The following is a 19826-nucleotide window of genomic DNA, read 5'->3' as shown; positions in this document are numbered from 1 at the left end:
GATAGCGTTCACGAGCAGCTTCAAGCTAACGGCTAATTTTTAAGTCGATCAAGCGCACATATTTCAAATAAATGTCAATTAATAATAATGTATATACGTCCACATACATACCATTCCCTCTGTGTCTCTAATGTTGTTTTTAAAGATTTTCATGTCATAATAATAGCACGTTAAACTTCAGTAGCGCTTCTGAAGACACTCAAAGCCGCGCTCCACGAATCCGATGACAATAACTGTAAAGCCCGGCTGACGCCAGCGACGCCGCCCACCGCGGTGGGATCAGAAAAGTGAGCCGAGCTGGACGTCAGGGGACGCGGAAGGATGGTCGGGAGCTGAGCCCGCTGCACGCGTGTTCACGACTCACAACCCAAGCTTGCTGAGAGACAGATAGCGAGGTGACGGTGTGGCGGCCATGCAATTCCAAATTCAGGGTGGTTTGCTCGGCGGCCGACTGGTTCGAGCGTCTGCCTCACAGGGATTGAACCCCGGTCCTCAGGACTGTGTGGAGCTTGCGCCTGCGTGGCTTTCCTCCCACAATGAATGGGAGTGCGAATGGTTGTTTGTTTGTATGTGCCCTGCGATTGGCTGGCGACCAGTTCAGGGTGTATCCCCCCCTTCGACCGGAGTCAACTGGGATAGGCTCCGGCGTCCCGCGACCCTAACCGGGATAAGCGGTGTTGAAAATGGATGCATGGACAATTTGCGACATCAAATCCTTCATCACAAACTCAAGCTCCTTTTATTCGTATTTAAAATCTCAATCCAATGCTATCCGCTATTTTGAAATACAGGTGGTTTGAAATGTTTAGTAACAGACCTACTACATTCATGATCAACAACAGTTTTTGTTTTGGGTGTCGTTTTGCCTGACGATGAGCGGCAAAGTGCAAAAGGACTTTGCCGCGCAGGGTTTCGTGCTCCCGCGCAATACCCTCGCAGGGCACTAGTGGGCAGCGCGCGTTTTTGTCTGTCTGCAGTTCAGCCACCGGATTTGCTTGGACGACTAACATTTGGATTGGTAAAAAAAAACAACAACAAAGAATGAAAATTCACTGAGATTCTTGTTTTATTGTTATTCTTTATTAAAATTTCTTTCAGTTGCTACAAAAAAAGTTGACATTAAAATTTTGAAGTTTGTCAAAAGCAAAAAAAAAAAAAAAAAACAATTACCTTGCAAATTCATCAAATCTGAGATCAGCTGAATGAAATTTAAACTACATCATGAAAAAGATGCATTGAAAAATAACAGTTTGTTTACTTCTTTTTACACTTTTGACTATGACATCACTGTTAAAGACCCTGTAAAGTGAATTCACAGATTTGTTTCTTAAGCCATTCTACGTTTGAAGGAAATATGGGAAACGCGCAAGCGACTAACGCATTCGGCAAAACGGGTCGAGCGTGAATGGCGAAGGAGACCGGATCAAAGCACGTGTAGGGACTTTAAACAGCTACAATGTTTTTTTTTAACACAAGATGTCACCACAGAGCCACCAAAGATGACAATATCCCATGTTTACCCTTCGTCCATGTTCACGTATATCATATATTTGTATAAAAAACATACATGTATTTATTTGCCTTTTGCCCCAAAACGGCAGTCATAAAGAACCTTTTTATTTTGGGCTTCAAACCAAGTTAAGCTCGTTAGCGTAGCGTACACAGGACGTCCGGGTTTGGTCACGTGACCTTCCGCATATAGCGGATTGTTGAAAATGTCTACGAAGACGGACAACCACTGAATTGCGGAGGCGTAGCATTAAACTGCTACTCACCATTTCACTTTTCTGTTTTTGGGCATGAATCCCCCACATTGAGCGCAACTTGAGCGCCTTTGTTCGCATTAGCGATTATCTGGCGGAAGTTAGCCAGCTATGCCTACGCCCTGAAAATGCATCGTCCCTACAGACGTAGCCACTTCGGAACGGCGTGGAAACGACCTGCGACGACCCACTGGGATAAAATCCAGAGACCGGAGTCTTTAAGTGGATTTATTTTGGAGGCTCTAACGAAGAAGGTGTGAGGTATTTGACTGACAGTTGAGCGCAGCGTGGTTTCAGCACGGACACACCCGCAGCTGTTGAGAGAGGAGAGAACATTTTTCACCATTTTGAAATCTCATTTTATCAATGTATTTTTTTTGTTAAATTCAAATTTGGAGGAGTTGTCAACGACACTCTTCTCGGTGGCGGCTCAAATTTACAGGACATATTCCGTTTCATTTTATAGGGACTTGAGCTGTGACGGCTGTGTGTCAACTTTCAAGTTTGTGCTTTCACGGATTTATGAAATTTTCGGGTCCGAAAGTTGTTGTGGTTCGCAACCGTCGAACCCACAAGGTCACAGGAAGTGAACCGGAAAAGAGACAGGGTAACGCCCACTCTCACCAGCTGACCATTCGCAGGCTGGCATTCTAACCAACATTTCGTAGCACTAGACTTTTTTGTAGTACTCGAGTATTTCTGCTGCTAGTTTGGTGTCAAATGGAGAAATCAACGCGTGAAACATTTATTAGAAACATCAACAGTCTTCCTCGTCACGAGCAGGTGCTGACAAGTAGCGTTGAAAACTTTAAGAACAAAACAGTTTGTTGTCGTCTTTTTTTCTTCTTCATCCAATCGTGACCGAGCAGAAAGCGCAAGGATGTGATTTTTTACAGTGTTTAAAAAAAAAGCAATCAACGTTTTTTAACATCCTTGTTTTTATGTGCCACACAATTACCACAGTGATGTCACTTCCCGATGAGACAAACATCCGTCCGTCCATTTGAACTTCAAACGCACCTGAGGACAATTTATTTGTCTTCCATGAAGCTAAAATGCTAACATGTTTCTGGAATGTGGGAGAGGGGCGGCGGAGCCAAAGAAAAGCCAGTTCACGAGAGTCCCTTCGACCATGCAGCCCCCCCCCTCCTTTCGCCCAACTCGAACTCATGTTTCATCTTTCTCCTCAGCCGATCACAGGGCACATATCGACAAACACGCATTCACATCCACATTCACACGGAAGACAACTTAAGAGTCGTCAATCGAGCCGACACGCTAACTAAATGTTTTTGGAATGTGGGAGGAAGTGTGAACGCAAACACACGCAAACAAATACAAACACACTAAAAAACACACGCGCGTAAAACATACGGTGTTCGGGTTCTTGGGTGTTTTTTCCGCGGGTATGCCAGCAAGCATGGCAACCCCCCACAGGAAGGCCGGAGCCCAGATCGGAACGCCGAACTTCCCCACCGCCAAGAAGACGCGCCAGCCGCTCGTCCGCCGCGCCGCCCACAAACAGTCGGCGAGGTGCAGTATAAACGGCCAACAAAAAGTCATCGAGCGGCCGCAGCGGCGCGGTCGTGACATCGGGCGGCGGGTCAGTCGGGCATCAAGAAAGATGCAGCGCGCGGAAGAGGAGCGGCGCCAGGAAGAGCACGTTGAAGCCCACGGCGCCATAGACCATGTAGCGGTAGGGCATCTCCACCTCGGCGTGCTGCCGCGCCCGCCGCACGTCGCCCTCGTGCACGGCCAGCACACGGCACAGCAGGGGGATGGTTAGCGCCTTCATCAGGGCCCGCGTGGCCACCAGGACCAGGACGCCCGCCGCCCAGCGCAGCGCCGCCGCGACTAGCGGGCCGGCGCCCAGCGCGGGCGGCGCCAGGGGCAGATGCTCTAGCGGGGGGTCGGGCAGCAGGCCCAGCACGCGGTTGACGCGCGAGCCCAGCGCCACACCGGCGCCCGAGCCCAGGATCTGCGCTGTGTCGGCGCGGGACGTGCTCCAGGCGTCCAGCGTGAAGCACAGCAGGCCCAGGCCCGCGTGGACGGCGGCCACGGCGGCCGGCGCGTACGCGCCGGTCAGCACGAAGTCGTCGATGGCGTCCAACGCCGGCAGCAGGAAGAGCAGGATGAGCGCACTGTACAACACACCCGCCATCACATCCTGCGAACAACACACGCAAAACGGCAGTATTTCACTCTTCTACGTCAAGGTAAGCGCTATGGTAGCGTCGCGCTTTGCGCAAGTGATTTATTAACCATTTAAGAAGAATTTTAGGTTGTTCCTGCACTAAGTGGATTTTGTATTATGATAAGATTTGAGTTTGTTTCATATGCCATAAAAAGCTTTTATCGCTTTTATTATTAAAGCTTTTATTTTTTTATTATTTCTGCTCGCGTATTGCCGAGGTATTGGATCGGGACTCTTGATTTTGAGTGTCAAAAATGGGATGGCTACATCCCGAAACTTCAGTACAATTCCAGAGCTCACATAAAAACTGTTTCTTAGTCTGTTGGTTCTGGCACGGAACAAAAAAACTCATGCGAGCTCGTCCAAACGATACGCAGTTGGTGGAAAGCGCGGCGCCACGCCACGCCACGCCACGCCGCGCCGCGCCGCGCCGCTCAATAAGTGACAACAGCAGAGCGTAAATAAACGCAGTCGTGCGGGGAGCAATCTCAGCCCCAAACGGCCGACACGAGCTTTGCGACGTTTGTGGGAAAACACCGAGGAGTCGCGACGACAAAAGGCAACTTGCGGAACTCCTCGGGTTCAAGCGCAAAGCACAAAACAAGCGGCGAGGAGAGCGCAGTGTCAGCGGGACGGCCGGGCGTCTCCGGCGCTATCCGGCCACAGAGGGACACGATGTGGAGCTTCATTCATTTGAACACCTTCAGTTCATCAGCGACCGCGCGGGCGGCGTGCCGCTGCCGGGGCGGGCTCGGCTCCCGGTCCGCGCTTTGGACAGAACGTCAAGGAGACCGTCAGGAACGCCGGAGAGAAGAACGCAACGAAGCGCACGAGGAACAACATGAACATGAACGTCATGAAACAAATTGAGCACGAAGACCACGATGAACCCGAAGAAGAGTTTCCATCAGGCATCTTCGTTTTGCGGCGAGGCTCCAGGACCAGACGGACATCCGCGAGAAATTGCCGTCGTCAATCAAGAAGAATACATCGAATAAAATAGAATAGATTCGATTTTTTTTTTACATTCTATTCAATTATGTTATTACTCTGTCTTATTAAAAAGACATTGCAAAAATATTTATTGGCTTTTTTGAGGAGGATGGACGGCATTAATGTCATTTCCTTTCATTTTCCATCCATTTTGTGTCGCGCTTCTCCTCACGCGGTTCGCGGGCGCGCCGGAGCCTATCGCAGCTGTCATCGGGCAGGAGGCGGGGTACGCCCGGAACCGGTTGCCAGCCAATCGCAGGGCACATACAAACAAACAACCATTCGGACCTACGGGCAATTTAGAGTCTTCGATGAACCGAGCACGCATGTTTTTGAGATGTGGGAGGACAGCGGAGTGCCCGGAGAAAACCCACGCGGGCACGGCGAGAACGTGCAAACTCCACACAGGCGGGGCCGGGGATTGAACCCCGGGTCTTCAGAACTGTGAGGCAGACGCTCTAACCGGTCGGCCATGTGTGTGTTCAACAAAAATACAAAATCGGATTATGGCACGAAATCGGAATTGCGCACTCGTCGGGCCTGCGGTGTAAATCCAGCCTAACATGGAAAGAGCATTTTTATTTTCATATTTGATGATTTTGAATTCAGACACGGAGGCAACTTAATTGCCCTCAAAAGCCTAACCCGAACCATTTTAGATTTAGCTCAGTTGAAGCCATTCCTGGATGAATCTGACCTACTGGAGGTCTTCGGGCCTCGTTTTAAAATGGTGCGCAGCAAGTTTTCAATTGACAAACTTGCTTTCGTTGTGGATGCGGTGTCAGTCAAACAACGGAACAAGAGAACTTTTTGTTCCATCTTTGATAAGATAGAAGGAACAAAATGAAGTCTTGGCAGAACGCTGCGATAATAAAAGGTCATAAAAAGCCATAAAAGATGGCATCGACTCATGCTAAGGTCAAAGGGCGAACGAATTGACGTGCGAAGTCGATTTGCGGAGATTGTGACAGATCACGGCTGACGTTTGGGCCCAAGTTGCGATTTGTCCGCTTTTTGTCTGGTGCGCTCATTGTCCCGATCAACCTAACGGACACGTTAACAGGGCTGCAAATTCAGCATTCCGGAAAGTTCCGGAATTTTCCTCGTATTGCGGCCGGGAACCGGAGAAAGAGGACGAAGAGAAGACCGAGGTTTTCTGGGAAGCTTTTTGGCACAAACGCTCACTTCCTGCTCCGCAAAATGGCGGGAAGGAGGAAGGGCTCTGATTGGCCGCTGCAACAACTTCCCCGCAGCCGTGCGGCGAGCGCTCGTGTGCTCATCTTGTCGAGCGATTGACTTTTGCGGGCATCCGATCATGACGTTGCACAAACGATTGGCAGCAGAAGTGTTGCGATGTCCGCTTCTCACAACTCGTGTGTGTGTTTTGCGTGTCTTCCAAGGCAGCGCGCGTGTCCTCGACGCCATCAGTAAATGTGCTCACGGAGCGGAACGCTAGCTGTGCTGTTGGTTTGTCATCGCGTGGTGGCCACGGCAACAGGCCACCATCTTATGCAGACGATCGGACCCGGGCGTCGCGACAACCGCTGCGGACGGATGGGGCAGTTTTACAGGATTATGATTAATAGTCGCGTTGTTATTGTGGTTAAGAGATGAAGGCGGGCTGAGCAACGTTTCGAAGCGACCTTCGATCCTTTTGGCCTTTTGTCACATCATCAGATTCCAAAGGGAGGCAGCGTGCGTTTGTCCACTCGATTGCGCAACTTTATGGCGGCCATCAACATCATCGTCGTTGCGTGTACATTTTAGACAAATGTTCATTTTTTGCCCCCTCTTTTCATCAATAACAGTCAAGACTATCATTTTGAAAATCACTTCATTTTACTGATCTGCAAATTTGAATGACTGGCAGTTATCATTCAAAAGGTGATAATTGTTGCTCAGAAAAAGAAAATGTTTTCACACTTTTAATGGCAAATGGCTTTACCAACACGTGTCCAACAGTAAATATTCTCCGATTTCTGTCGTCCTCCGTGAAAGCAGACTGATTATATTTGTGGTTTTTTTTTTTTTTTTTTTCAAAATAAGACATTGGCAAATATCTGCTTTTACTTTGAAAAACAATAATCAACATTTGTCGATTTTCTGACAGATGTTACCGACCAAACCAGGAACTGTATCATCGACAATTTATGTTTGAAAGAACGAATAAAGGGATATAAATTAAAAACATTTTCAAATGACAAAATCATTGGCAGATGAATCAACTATTAAAATAAATGTAAGTTGCAGGCCGAAGGGTAATGCTAACAAACGCCATTGACATGCTAACGGTTAGCATCAATAGTCGCGGTTTTAGAAGCAACACATCCGGCCATCCAGTTTTTTTTAGCGCTGGCACTCACGAGGGTCGCGGCGGGTGTACCGGAGCCGATCCGTGCCGACTTCGGCCGAGAGGCGGGGTCAGCGCGACACGTAGACAGATAATAGAACAACACTCACGGCCATCAATGCTTGATCCTTTATCCAACTTACCGAGTCACTTCCAGTTACACTAAAAGTAGTAGTAGTCCTGGAATATAAACTGAGTCGGGCTCTGAGATCTGAGTCCAAAGCTAACATGCCGCAGCAGAACGGACAACAAGTCAAGCCAGCCCCAAGTGTCAGTGGTTTCAAGTCCAGCTTAAAAAGGATTCTTTTGTGCCTCATGCTTGTGATTGAGCACTTTATAGAGCATTTCCATTTTTTAAATGATCTTTCATGCGCTGTACGTTTGGAATAATTTTGGTAAGCTGTCTTTTATAATGGTTCTGTACTTCGTGTTGATGTATTTTGCTTTCAATCATCTAAAGCACAATGAGTTACACTATGTATTAAATAGGCTATAGAGCACATTCGCATTCCTTGCCTCGTCTTCCTCGTTTGTCCGCGCGACTGCATTACGCCGCCTCCCGGTGGCCAAGGCAGGCACACCAGAAAGAGCAGCACAATGAATTGGATTGCAGCATTAAATCAAGATGAGCAAACTGTTTAGTACGTAACTTATGTTCTGACTACATTTTTATGCAGTACAATATTATAGAGTGCTACTGACATTACTAAAAAAACCTTACAAAAATGTTTTTTGTTTGTGTGTGTGTGTGTGTGTGTGTGTGTGGGTGGGGAGGTTGACACAAATGCATAAGCAATTTTACTCTTTTTCACTCCTGAAAACCTCTCAACTCTGTTGTGTATGTGTGTGTGTGTGTGTGTGTGTGTGTGTGCGATTTACCAGCAGTAGGTTCATGCCAATGTAGCTGCAGCTGGTGTGTGTGTGTGTGTGTGTGTGTGTGTGTGTTGTACCCACAATGAACGTGTGCCAATGTAGATGTGGCTGATGCTGCGTGTGCGTATGCGTGGGTGACACGTGTACGCGCGTGCGCGTTACCAGGAGCGAGTGCATGCCCATGTAGATCCGGCTGACGCAGACCAGCAGACACCAGCACAGAGCCAACACCAAGCCCAACGTCGACGAGTACTGCGGACGGAACACATCGCCTGACATTACTTGACAATATATTCTCGTGCTTAAAGAATACTGCTACCTATATTGTATAGAGCACTTTTACAGCGTATCCAAAGATGCTTTACAAATAATAAAATGCTGAGACAAAAACAAGACTGGATCATGGCAGAGTTCCACATTGAAAGCAATTTGGTGGTTTTAGTTGAGATTTGAAGGTGGGGAGATCTGAGCAGGCACGTCGGGTTTTGGGAGCAGAGATGACGAAGGCGCCGTCGCCCCAGGTTCAACGCTCGGTCCGCACACGTGGAAAAGGAGGTTGTGGTCGGAAGAGCGGAGGCTACGGGAGGGGGCGCGCTGGCGGGGGAGGTTACGGAGGGCTTTGTGAGTGAGTAGAAGGACTTGGATCCGGATACGTCGGGGAACGGGGAGCCAGCGTCGTCTCCTCCGAGGCGGCGGATGTGAGAAGAGGGACAGCCAACGGAGAGGCGGAAAGTATCCGTGTGTTTGGTGAAGAATTTGGGACCAATGAGCCACATATGGGACGTACTGCAGTTGACTTCAAGACAGTCGCTTTGCATCCGGGATCTGATCTCAGCGAGGCACTCGGTTCGAGTGGAGTCGATCAAGGAGGTGATGGATTCGGTGGAGATGTCGATCTGGACGTCAGCAGCGTAGCAGTGAAACCGCAGGCCGTGAGGACGTACGATGCCTCACGGTGGAGTACGTCGAGGCCGAACAGAAGTGAGACATTGAGGAGCGTCGGAGAGACGAGATTTGAGGCGGGACAGGAGGATAGTCTGGTTGAGGGTGTCGGCGAGGATGAGGATGCTGCCGTCTCCAGAGTCTGAGGACCGGAGAGGAGGAGGAGGGCGTTCGGGCCGTTTCCGTGCCGTGTTGAGATCGGAAGCCAGCAAATTGCTCAAATAGGCGAGCGGAGGAGCTGGTGGGCAACGTTTTATTACGTCAACTTCTTAAACGGCGAACGATGTCACGGACAGCAGATCTTTCAAAAGGTTATGCTGCGGATTTTGCCGTCTCTGTCATATTAGATTTGATATCAAATGTCTCCACACCCCCGGACCAAATGCCAGGTTTTTGTGATATTAATTCAAAAGAAATCTTTTCAACTTTTTCCACCATGAACATGATCTGTAACATGGACAAAGCAATTGAAAAAGTTAGTCAAGTACAATTCAACAACTGAGGTCACGTGGTTGCACAAGTGTGCACAGCCTTTTCTAACTGGGGGCGTGGCCTACAGTTATGTTCAATGGCCGTCCGCACGCACCGGCTACCGTCGGAAGGGCCTCTGATAAACCCCGAAATCAAGTTCAGCTGTTCCAGGAGGCTTTTCCTGGCGCGTTTGTTTGTGTGCGCGCGCGCGCGACAAGCAAGTGATGTGACGGCAGGGGAAGAGCAAAGCGTGACTGACAGCCCAGCGAGTCGAAACGGGATCCGCTGAAGTTTGCACTTTCACTCAAAACCTTTTGTCGTCTTGCTTTTGTGCGGCAGCAAAAGCAACAGCGCAGGGTTTTTTGTCTGCATGGAGAAACATAAAGCGTTTCTGCTCAGCTCGGGTGGGGGGCTCGGGGGTCGGAGTGAAGGGAGGAGATCCGGCCGAGCCGATCCGTCCGAACATTCCCGCCCTGCTCCGACAAGTCCGCTCAGACGACAACAAAGAGAAGACGACGCTCGCCTCCTCTCGAGTGGGAACGGGAACATCAACATCGGCGTGAACGGGACTCGTTCAAACGTGAACGACGTGTCAAAGAACACGCTCAGGAACGCGTTCGGGAACACACTCGGCAGAACATGCTCAAACACACGTCAACTCTAGAACATGCAAAACACATTCAGACACCCACACATGCTCAGGAACACGCTTGAAGAACACAGCAGGTAACGGGCACAGAAACATTTTCATGAACACGGGAAGAACACACTCACAGAAAAACTCAGGATCATGTTCTTCCAGGACACACTCAGGATCATGCTCAAGAACAGCCAATGAACAGGCATGTGGACATGTTCACGAAGACACTAAGAAACATGCTTGGAACACACGCAGGAATGCGCTCAGGAACATGGGGTTAGAAGTTCAGAAGCACGCCAAGGAACACGCATGGAACCGTTCACCAACATGCTCAGAAACAGTCACAGGATGACACTCGGCAACATTTTCGGGAACATGCTCATGAAAACACGAAGGAACACGATCAGGAACACGCGTGGAAAAATGTTCACGAACATGTTAAGGAACAAGTTCAGGAACATGCCCAGGAAGCAGCAAAGCAAAGCGGACGTTGACGTGCTTGGCTTCCCGCGGGCTACGACCTCGTGTGAGTACGGGTGTGCGTGACACGTGTCGCGCTGAGTTCGTCATAACCGAAGAAGGGTTGCGATGTCCAAGTCTAACCGGTCATGTGACCCCCCCCCCCCCACACACACACACACACACAGGTTGCAGCTCTTTGCGTGTCATCTTTTGCAAGGTGAAAGTTCATCTGCGTTATCGGGCCGAGTAAATAAATGAATTGCCACCCCGACCAAACAATGCCTGCATGCATCCTCTTCCTCGTCGCTTTCATCACGTGTCAAGTCAACATCACGTGTGCGAAGCAGTGAGTTGTGTGTTACATGTTTGACTTAGTTTGTAAGTTACATGCAAATTAGTTGTGTGAAAGTTACACGTGAGGTTTCATGCATGTTAGTTATATGCAAGTTAAACACGCAGGTTATTCGTAGGTAAATTAGCATAAGTTGCGTGCAAGTCAGTTTATAACTTATGCGAGTTATTTCTGTGAAAGTTACAGGTGAATTAGTGGCGCATACATTTGGTGCAAGTACGTCGTACGTGAAGTACGCGCGGGTTCCATGTGTTGTTGTTTTGTGTGTTGTCATGGTTACCTGCCAGCGTCCGCAGGTGAGGAAGAAGAGCGCGAAGGGGATGGCGGTGCCGGACATGGCGTGCGTGGAGGGCATGCTGTACTCGGAGTTGTAGAACACTTCCACCTTGACGACGGGCGGCGAGGCGGGCCGGGCCCAGCCGAGCAGGTCCTTGGTGCACTGGCCCACGTACATGACCCACACCCACACCATGATGAGCCGCCGGCTCACCAGGGCGTCCACGTTCCACAGCAGGAAGGGGAAGAAGGTGATGTAGAACAGCTCGTTGCCCAGCTCGGTTCCGAACGTGAACAAGTAGTACAGGAAGCGGTTCTCCACCACGAACTCTTGGCCCGCGTCGCCCGTCAGGGAGTTCCGGCGGAGCGGCTTGCTCGTCCTTTTGGTCCTCGTGTGCCCCTCGCTCCCGCCGGCGGCGGCGTCAAGTTCCCCCTTCGACTCCGCTCCCCTGTCCCGGACCCCCGCCGCCTCCGCGGCCGGCTGGTGGTGGAAAGCCCGACTAGAAAAGGTGCCTCGTACCCCGCACAAGTGCTGGAAGCGGGCGACGAGGTGGGGGTCCTGCAGGAAGCGGAAGAGCTCCGCCAGGCGGCCGCGCTTCTCCATGTGGCGCGGCCGAAAGAAGACGCTGTCGCTCGGCTACTTTCGCCGCCTGAACGGCGCTGGACGCTGAGGGCTAGCTTAGCATTAGCATTAGCTCGCTGAGCAGAGCATCGCGCTTTGATACGATGACAACGACTCAAAGCGAGCGGACAAAAGCGGCGAGCGGACAAAAGCGACGTGCTGCCGGTGAAAAGTGAAGAATGAAAAGTGGAACAAAGTTGCCTGTTGCTCATGTGACACAAACACACGCACACTAAAGTGGGTTCGTGAACACGCCTCCAGTGGATGGCTTCAATGATCGTCGGAAATAACAAAATTGAGTTTTCGCTCACCAACTTTACCGAGGGAAAACGTCACTTTCTTCGTACAAAATGCAACACTAACAAAACATGGGCGTAAGTTGTTCGCTTCGTAGACGGTGCGACTTTGTGAGTAAAATTGAACGTTTCTTAATGTTTGTGAGTAACCGCGCGCTCATGAAGTGCAAACAAATAACATACAATGTCACGTGACACCGGAAATAAGATTGATATAAAGACAGAATCATATGATCTTGTCTTCAGTCTAGACGGAAGACCTTTGATTTATGTATCATTTAATATTGCGTTGTACTACAATATCGTTATAGAAATAAAACGTTCATCAACAAAGATAGCTAGTTAGCGCGTTGGAAATAAATATGACAGTTTTCTCAATTGCTCTTCTTGAAACCTCCACCATTTTCTCAGTACTTTAAACACAAATCCCAAATTTCAAGCTACGTTCACAAACCCCCTTCTCTTCCTGCAAAACCAAACTTCTCTTCCTTTGGGCTTGTGTCAGCGTGTCATCCTTTTCCAGGTCAGCCTCTCTCCTGCATCCTCCTCTCCAACACCAACTGCCCTCATGTCTTCCCTCACGACATCCATCAACCTTCTCTCTCGCTCGCTTGCCTGGCAGCTCCATCCTCGTCACCCTTCTACAAATATACTCACTCTCTCTCCTCTGGACATGTCCAAACCATCCGACCAAGTCTGCTCTGCTCTCTCTAACTTCGTCTCCAAAACCTCGAACCTCGGCGGTCCCTCTGATGAGCTCGTTTCCAACCCTCTTCCACCCGCTCACTCCTCGAGAGAACCTCAACGTCTTCATTTGCTCTGCTTGCTGTCGTCTCTTCAGTGCCACTGTCTGTCATCCGTCCATCATGGCTGGCCTCCCCACTATCTTCTAAACCTTGCCCTTCACCCTCGTAGAGACTCTTCTGTCACATTACACACTTGACGCCTTCCTCCATCCGTTCCAACCCGCTCGGACCCGTTTCTTCACTTCCTGACCACGCTCCCCGTTGCTCTGGACGGTTGACCCCAAGTATTTCAAGTCCTCCACCCTCGCTATCTCTTCTCCCTGTAGCCTCACTCTTCCCCCGCCGACCCTCTCATTCATGCACATATATTCTGTTTTACTTCAGTTAATCTTCATTCCTCTCCTTTCCAGTGCATGCCTCCTTCTTTCTAACTGTTCCTCCACCTGCTCCCTGCTTTCACTGCAGATCACAATGTCATCTGCGAACATCATGGTCCATGGGGATTCCAGTCTTACGTCATCTGTCAGCCACTGCAAACAGGAGGGGGCTCAGGGCTGATCCCTGATGCACTGCCACCTCCACTTTCAACTCCTCTGTCACACCTACAGCACACCTCACCACTGTTCCGCTGCCCTCGTACATGTCCTGTACCATTCTAACGCATTTCTCTGCCGTTCCAGACTTCCGCATGCAGTACCGCAGTTCCTCTCTGGGTACTCTGTCATCGGCTTTCTCTAGATCCACAAGGACACAATGAGCTCCTTCTGACCTTCTCTGTACTTCTCCATCAACACCCTCAAGGGAAATAAAATAATCCAAATAATCTTCCTGCAATAGACTCCTACCCCCTATCTGATTATACTCAATACACATCCTTGCTTACCTTCCAAACTAGTTATCCCCTGAAACTCTATATTATATTCTATTCCATATAGAATTACATCTTAGAATACAAAGTATTCTATATTCCCTTCAGGACCAACTGCCTTTCCATTGTTCATCCTCTTTTATGCCTTTCTAACTTCCCCCTTACTAATCATTGCCACTTCCTGGTCCACCACACTTGCCTCATCTACTCTTCCTTCTCTCCCATTTCCCTCATTCATCAACTCCTCGAAGTATTCTTTCCATCTATCCAGCACACTACTGGCACCAGTCAACACATTTCAGTCTCTATCCTTAATTACCTTAACCTGCTGCACATCCACTTCTTCTTAGCTAACCTCTTTCCTCGTATGATTTCCTGTACTATTGGGTTCCACCACCAAATCTCCTTCTCCCCTTTCCTACCAGAAGAGACACCAAGTGCTCTCCTGTCTCTCTGATCACCTTGGCCGTAGTGGTCCAGTCTGCCGGACGCTCCTCCTGTCCACAGAGAGCCTGTCTCAGCTCTTCTTGAAAAGACGCACAACACTCTTCCTTTTCTCAGCTTCCACCACGTGGTTCTCTGCTCTGCCTTTGTCTTCCTAATCTTCCTCCCCACCACCAGAGTCATCTTACACACCACCATCCTACGCTGTCTAGCCACACTCTCCCCTACCACTACCTTACAGCCAGTAACCTCCTTTAGATTACATCATCTGCACAAGAGTAATCCACCTGCGTGCTTCTACCTCTGCTCTTGTAGGTCACCCTATGTTCCTGCCTCTTCTGGAAAAAAGTGTTAACTGCATCCATTTGCATCCTTTTTGCAAAGTCTACCGCCATCTGTCCCTCCAAGTTCCTTTCCTGGATGCCAAACTTACCCATCACTTCTTCATGACCCCTGTTTCCTTCGCCAACACGTCCATTACAATCTTCACCAATCGTGACGCTATCGCTCTCTCTCTCTGTCTGGGATGCTCAGAACTACTTTGTCTAGCTCTTCCAGGCCATAGTCTTCTACACCATAGTCAAATAATTTGAACCCTGCCCATAAACGTCTAGCCTTAATGCCTTTCCACCTGCTTTCCTGGACACACAATGTATCAACCTTTCTCCTAACCGTCATGTCAGCCAACTCCCGAGCTTTTCCTGTCACCGTCCCAACATTCAAAGTCCCCACATTCAGTTCTAGGCTCTGTGGTGCTTTCTTCTTCTCTTTCTGCCGAAGAACTCGCTTTCCCACCTCTCCTTCGCCTTCGAGCCACAGTAGCTGAAGTCGTTAACCTGCGCCAAGACCGATCCGGTATGGATCATATTTGTTTGCCCTTCCTGACGGAAGCCTCTGCATTTATCCGGGCTAGGGGTCGGCCTCCAGTTTGCATTGGCTTATGCATTCCTGCAAATCCTAACTGTTGACTCAAAACGGACCCCCAGTCAATCAAAATGAAAAACCCTCCTGAAGAGTCATTACGCGACATAGAAAAAAAGGAAACACAATCATTCAATCATAAAGCGGCAACAATAATCTTGTTCACAATAGCAATAAAAATCATCTTTAGCAATTGTAGTTAAAAAAATAATAATGAAGTACTCGGCCTACAAGTATGATAGGAAATTGATATATTGAAAGACCTTTTTATGTACACCAATGTATAGAATCATACTGTAATCATGTACGTATTGAAAAAAAAAAGCCTTAAGGTCAACTTGTTCACATTTCTCAATCTTCGGCCTACGGTGGCCAGCGAATCTGCTTGGGTTGTACTTTCGTTGTTGAAGTCAAAAGTAAAGTAAAAGTAAAAAAGATAGCTCGATAGATCAATACAGTGTGTTAAATAAAGTTGAGCTTGTGAGTTGTAGCTGATTTATTTAAAGATAAGACATGAAAAGTTATTGCACACCAAGCACAAGCAGGTCAGCAGTCGCCGCTCCGACTGTCCGTAACACCTTTTCCGCTTTTGTAATCATCATCTGAAAAGGCTGCAGTGGTCGAAAAACCGAACACATATTTCATCAAAATATCAATCTTTGTGATAAAATATCAATTTTCTCTGTCGTCGTTTGTCATAGCCGCATCATTTGTAAGGATTGTTAGAACACACTGGCGTCAACGCACAGCAATGCACATTCATATCATATTTCATCAAATATACGCATTTACATTTGAAAAGAGATGTTGCTTTCAAATTCTGTGAGGGCATTCGGCCTCCTCAATTGGCTTTGAAAACAAAAGCAAAACAACGATAGTCAAATCAAGAAACTAATTCAAAAGATTTTGAAATAGAAATAAACAAACATACTCAATCAAAAGAATCTCTATTAAAAATAAAATACAAAAATATTTTAAGAAATCTAGTCAAATAAGTGCATTAAAATAAACATCAAAAGAATCATTAATACAAATAATTTGTTTTTTTTTTAAAACAAACTCAATCAAAAGAAACTTTAATCAAAAAAGACAAGAAAAACTCAATCACGATCCAGAGGTTCCAGACTTTCCAGGAGTTCCAGTTGTTCCAGACAATCCAGAGGTTCCAGAGGTTCCAGACGTTCCAGACGTTCCAGGCATTCCAGTTGTTCCAGACGATCCACTTGTTCCAGACGATCCAGAGGTTCCAGGCGTTCCAGGTGTTCCAGTTGTTCTAGTTGTTCCAGATGATCCAGAGGTTTCAGACGTTCCAGGCGTTCCAGTTGTTCCAGACGTTGCAGAGGTTCCAGATGTTCCAGGTGTTCCAGCTGCTGCAGACGTTCCAGAGGTTCCAGGCATTCCAGTTGTACCAGAGGTTCCAGACGTTCCAGGCGTTCCAGTTGTTCCAGACGATCCAGTTGTTCCAGACGATCCAGAGGTTCCAGACGTTCCAGGTGTTCTAGTTGTTCCAGCTGCTCCAAAGGTTTCAGACGGCCCAGGTGTTCCAGTTGTTCTACTTGTTCCAGATGATCCAGAGGTTGAAGACGTTCCAGGCGTTCCAGTTGTTCCAGACGATGCAGAGGTTCCAGATGTTCCAGGTGTTCCAGTTGTTCCAGCTGCTGCAGACGTTCCAGAGGTTCCAGACATTCCAGTTGTTTCAGACGATCCAGAGGTTCCAGTCGTTCCAGCGGTTCCAGGCCCTGGCCGGCATCCAGTCCGTAGAGACATCCCACCGCAGGACAACACGGAACCAGACAGTAGCGCTGGAGTCGGTCCAGGCTCAACGACGGAGAGCAACAGTCGCTGACCAGAACCTTGACCCGCTTCCTGTCCACCTCCTCTCCCTCCTCTTCCTCCTCCTCTTCCTCCTCCTCCTCCTCCTCCTCCTCCTCCTCTTCTTCATGGTGGATCTTCCTGAGCAGGTTGTTGATGAGGACGGAGCGTCGCAGGTAGGCCTCGGGGTCCTCCAGGAACCTCAGCTTCTCCAGGGACAACTTGAGGATGCAGCCGCGGTCCTCCTGCCGGATCAGGTGCTGCCGGCCCACACAGGTCGATTTGTAAACAGTACATCAAGCTCATTTATCAGTATTATTATTATTATTATTATATAGCAGCAGCCATACACAAATTCATAACGCTTTGCACAGGAAATAATCAGCACGAAAGGTCCAATACATTCATGATATGATATAATACAATACATTTCAATGATTAGTTCATATTTAGCGTCTTTATATCATATTATTGAAGCCTTTCACTTCACTTTTTGCAGGTTCGGTGCATTACCCATTTTCTTGCGTACTTATAAAGCGGCTTATTCACTGTATTGTGGAATTTTGCGGTGATTATTTGTCCACACGGACTAATGTTACTGCAGACTCACGTCGCAAAAAGCGGCAGCCAGGAGGAAAGCGTTTGAAAAATACACTGAATAAAAGAAGCGAAAGTGCAATGTACCCATTGAAAGGTCCGACTGGCTTTAGTCACACGACTCCACGTCTGCGGTAAAGTAAACATCGTTAGCTAATTGAATATAGCCTAAAACCACGAGTCAAAACCAATTGTAATCCACAACAGGTGGTTTGGATAGAAGGAGCCGCTACACGTGGACAAAATACAGTCATAAATAATAATTATAATAATGCATTACACTTATATACTGGAGCACTTTTGTAGGCACTCAAAGATTCCTTACAATGACACAAATTATTCATTCAGAATATAGTTGCCGATATTTGAACTGCTTCTTGTGCGTCGAAAGAAGGCAGTTGCGGATATCCGAAATGTTCTTTTTGCCAAAGTAAATTTGAGATAAGCGCAAGACTTATCCAGACTTGCTGTTGGACGTTAAGAGAGCTCGCTAGCATTGCGATTTGGACTTGAGTGGAATGGAGTCCGTTTTGATGCCTTTTGATTTGATAATTCTTTTGATTTGTTTGGTTTAATTAAAGATAACATTTTTCAAAACACTTATCCTATTGGGTTTAAAATGAAGTTAGTTTGACTTCAAAACACTGCACGGCATAAACATCCATCCATCCATCCCTTTTCTGAGCCGCTTCTCCTCACTCGGGTCGCGGGGGTGCCGGAGCCATCGGGCAGGAGGCGGGGTACACCCTGAACTGGTTGCCAGCCAATCGCAGGGCACATAGGAACAAACAACCATTCGCACTCACAGTCACGCCTACGGGCAATTTAGAGTCTCCAATTCATGCATGTTTTTGGGATGTGGGAGGAAACCGGAGTGCCCGGAGAAAACCCACGCAGGCACGGGGAGAACATGCAAACTCCACACAGGCGGGGCCGGGGATCGAACCCGGGTCCTCAGAACTGTGAGGCTGACGCTCTAACCAGTCGCCCACCGTGCCGCCGGCATAAACGAGGTTTTGAAATCATATTTAATGTTGCATACTACTCAAATTTATTGAAAGTATGTCGTAACGTTCTCCATGAAATGTTTGTCCACATTGATACATGCTGGCATCGTATCGACACAAAAAGAAAGAAGAAAAGAACACTTTCACTCCCCACACCCACCCGGCCGCACCACCGACCACCAGCACTCCACCGACTTCTGCGTTAACCATCCGCAAACAGGATGTGAGACGCATCTTCAAACAACAAAAGATTAACAAAGCGGCAGGCCCAGACCATGGGACCCCATCCCGCCTCAAAGTCTGCACGGAACAGCTCGCTCCAGTCTTCACTCAGATCTTCAATAGATCTCTGGAACTGTGCGAAGTACCATCCTGTTTCAAACGCTCCACCGTCATTCCAGTCCCCAAGAAACCTACAATCTTGTCGCCTTGACATCTGTGGTCATGAAGTCCTTTGAACGTCTCGTGCTGGACCACCTCGAGAGCGTCACAGGTCCCTTGCTGGACCCTCTGCAGTTTGCCTACTGAGCGAACAGGTCTGCGGATGATGCAGTCAACATGGGACTGCACTTCATCCTAGAACACCTCGACAGTGCAGGGACCTACGCGAGGATCCTGTTCGTGGACTTCAGCTCAGCGTTCAACACCATCATCCCTGAACTGCTTTCCTCCAAGCTTCTCCAACTCAGCGTCTCGCCTGCCATCTGCCAGTGGATTTATAGCTTCCTGACGGGCAGGACACAGCAGGTGAGGCTGGGGGAGGCCACCTCATCTACATGCACCATCACCACCGTGGTGCCCCAAGGTCGTGTCCTCTCTCCCCTGCTCTTCTCTCGCTACACGAACGACTGCACCTCAACGCACCCGGCTGTCAAACTCCTGAAGTTTACAGATGACACCGCTGTCATCGGCCTCATCGAGGACGGTGACGAGTCTGCATATATCGACAGGAAGCGGAGCGGCCGAAGCTGCGGTGCGGCCGACACAACCTGGAGCTGAACACGCTTAAGACTGTAGAGATGATCGTGGACTTCAGGAGGCATCCTTCGCCACAGTTGCCCCTCACGCTGTCAACCGTCGAGACCTTCAAGTTCCTGGGAATTACAATTTCTCAGGACCTGAAGTGGGAGATCAACATCAACTCTGTTCTCAAAAAGGCCCAGCACAGGATGTACTTCCTGCGGCTTCTGAGGAAGC

The 19826-nt window shown here is 48.6% G+C and overlaps 1 protein-coding gene across 3 annotated transcripts; it reads right to left on the bottom strand.

The window, feature by feature from the left end:
* Positions 1-1174: 1174 nt before the first annotated feature.
* On the bottom strand, positions 1175-12159 carry sgpp1b (sphingosine-1-phosphate phosphatase 1b). Of its 3 annotated transcripts, none has more exons than XM_061675429.1 (3): positions 11321-12159; positions 8255-8425; positions 1175-3930 (listed from the first exon to the last, which is right to left on the bottom strand). In XM_061675429.1, the coding sequence occupies exons 1-3, from the start codon at positions 11918-11920 to the stop codon at positions 3379-3381; spliced, it is 1323 nt and encodes a 440-aa protein (XP_061531413.1). In that variant the 5' UTR covers positions 11921-12159; the 3' UTR covers positions 1175-3378. The 3 variants fall into 3 exon arrangements, with proteins under 3 accessions (XP_061531413.1, XP_061531414.1, XP_061531415.1); XM_061675430.1 differs by having other exon boundaries at positions 8336-8425; XM_061675431.1 differs by lacking the exon at positions 8255-8425.
* Between the last annotated feature and the right edge of the window lie 7667 nt (positions 12160-19826).

Source organism: Phycodurus eques, chromosome 4 (assembly GCF_024500275.1).
Source record: "Phycodurus eques isolate BA_2022a chromosome 4, UOR_Pequ_1.1, whole genome shotgun sequence".
Classification (NCBI taxonomy): Eukaryota; Metazoa; Chordata; class Actinopteri; order Syngnathiformes; family Syngnathidae; genus Phycodurus; species Phycodurus eques.
Note: the sequence above shows the minus strand (reverse complement) of the source record. Positions and strands in the feature narration are given on the sequence as shown.